The sequence below is a fragment of the Corvus brachyrhynchos genome, unplaced genomic scaffold, assembly GCF_000691975.1.
Source record: "Corvus brachyrhynchos isolate BGI_N302 unplaced genomic scaffold, ASM69197v1 scaffold442, whole genome shotgun sequence".
NCBI lineage: Eukaryota > Metazoa > Chordata > Aves > Passeriformes > Corvidae > Corvus > Corvus brachyrhynchos.
This window is the reverse complement of record NW_008236443.1, coordinates 268,458-269,782: the sequence shown is the minus strand read 5'-3', so window position 1 is coordinate 269,782 and position 1,325 is coordinate 268,458. Positions and strand designations below refer to the sequence as shown.

Below are 1,325 nucleotides of genomic sequence, written 5' to 3'. Positions count from 1 at the left end.
CCCAAAAGCCCCCCAAAAGCCCCAACCCCGCAGCTCTGGGCTCGCACATCTCCAGCAGGATCTTGTCCAGCTCCGGCCGCAGGCAGAGTTTGCTCAGGAAGCGCCAGAAGGTCTCGAACGGGAACAGCTCCGGGGGGATGGCAGCGCCCTGGGGGCCCCAAAAACCCCAAAATCACCCCAAAAACCCCAAAACCACCCCCGCAAGAAAAACCCCAAATCAACTGGGAACCCAAAAAATACCCAAAACCCCCACCCAAAACCCCCAAAAAACCCCAGGAACACCAAAACCTCTGGAAGGTCTCGAACGGGAACAGCTCCGGGGGGATGGCAGCACCCTGGGGGCCCCAAAAACCCCAAAATCACCCCCAAGAAACCTTCCCAGAACCCCAAAACCCCCAAGTGGACCCCAAAACCCCCCAGAATCCCACAAGAAACCCAAAACCACCCAGGGAACACCAAAACCCCCGAAAATTCACCCCTAATTTTGAGGTTTTCCCCTTTTTTGGGGTCTCCCTAGTTTCGGGATTTTTGGCGTCCCCGTTTTGGGGTCGGTACCCGGGTGCAGTCGAGCCCACAGGACTCCAGCGCCGTCTCCACCCTTTTCTTGTCGGCCGAGAACATTTTCAGGATGCTGCCAAAAAACCCCAACGTTTCGGGAGGGGATCCCCGAGATTCGGGGGATTCGTTTCAGGGGGGAAAAAAAAAAAAAACCCCAAAGTTTTTGGGGTTCTCTCACTTCCTGACCGGGATCCGCCCGTCCGGGTTCAGCTGCAGCGTCAGCTCCGTGTACCTGCGGGTCCCGAAATCGGGGGCATCCCGAAATTTGGGGACGATTCGGGGGGAGTTGGGAGGGATTTGGAGAGGGTTTGGGGCATTTTGTGAGCGATTTTGGGGAAGATCTGGGGGTGATTTTGGGGTGAGTTTGTGGTAATTTTTGGGGTGATTTTGGGGAGGATTTGGGGGGATTTTTTGGGTGGGTTTTGTGGTGGATTTTGGACGGGATTTTGGGGCTGGTTTTTGCGGGATTTGAGGTGGTTTTTGGGGTGATTTGGGGAGGATTTTCAGAGGATTCTGAGGGGATTTGGGCGGCATTTTGGCGCTTATTTTCGGGGTAATTTTGAGGTGATTTCAGGGTGATTCCAGGGGGATTTTAGGGCAATTCCGTGGGGTTTTGGGGTACCCACGCTTTCCTGAGCAGGGTGTTCCGGGACGCATTCCGGGCCAGGATGTTTGTGGCCAGCTGGAACAGCTCCTCCGTCCACACCTGGGGAACCCTGAATTTGGGACCCCAAACTCCCCCAGGGACCCCAAAATCCCCCAACCCC

General features: G+C 55.8%; 1 protein-coding gene across 1 annotated transcript in view; it reads right to left on the bottom strand.

The window, feature by feature from the left end:
- The window catches only part of LOC103624416 (1-phosphatidylinositol 4,5-bisphosphate phosphodiesterase beta-3-like), a gene marked incomplete at its 3' end in the record, with an annotated part of 17,942 nt that overhangs the window by 11,984 nt on the left and 4,633 nt on the right, over positions 1–1,325 (bottom strand). The window contains exons 4-7 of the mRNA XM_017747269.1: positions 1,185–1,293; positions 737–790; positions 556–631; positions 21–148 (exon numbers count right to left, since the gene is read on the bottom strand). Of these exons, the coding sequence (XP_017602758.1) occupies positions 21–148; positions 556–631; positions 737–790; positions 1,185–1,293 (367 nt within the window). The remainder of the gene's footprint in view (positions 1–20; positions 149–555; positions 632–736; positions 791–1,184; positions 1,294–1,325) is intronic.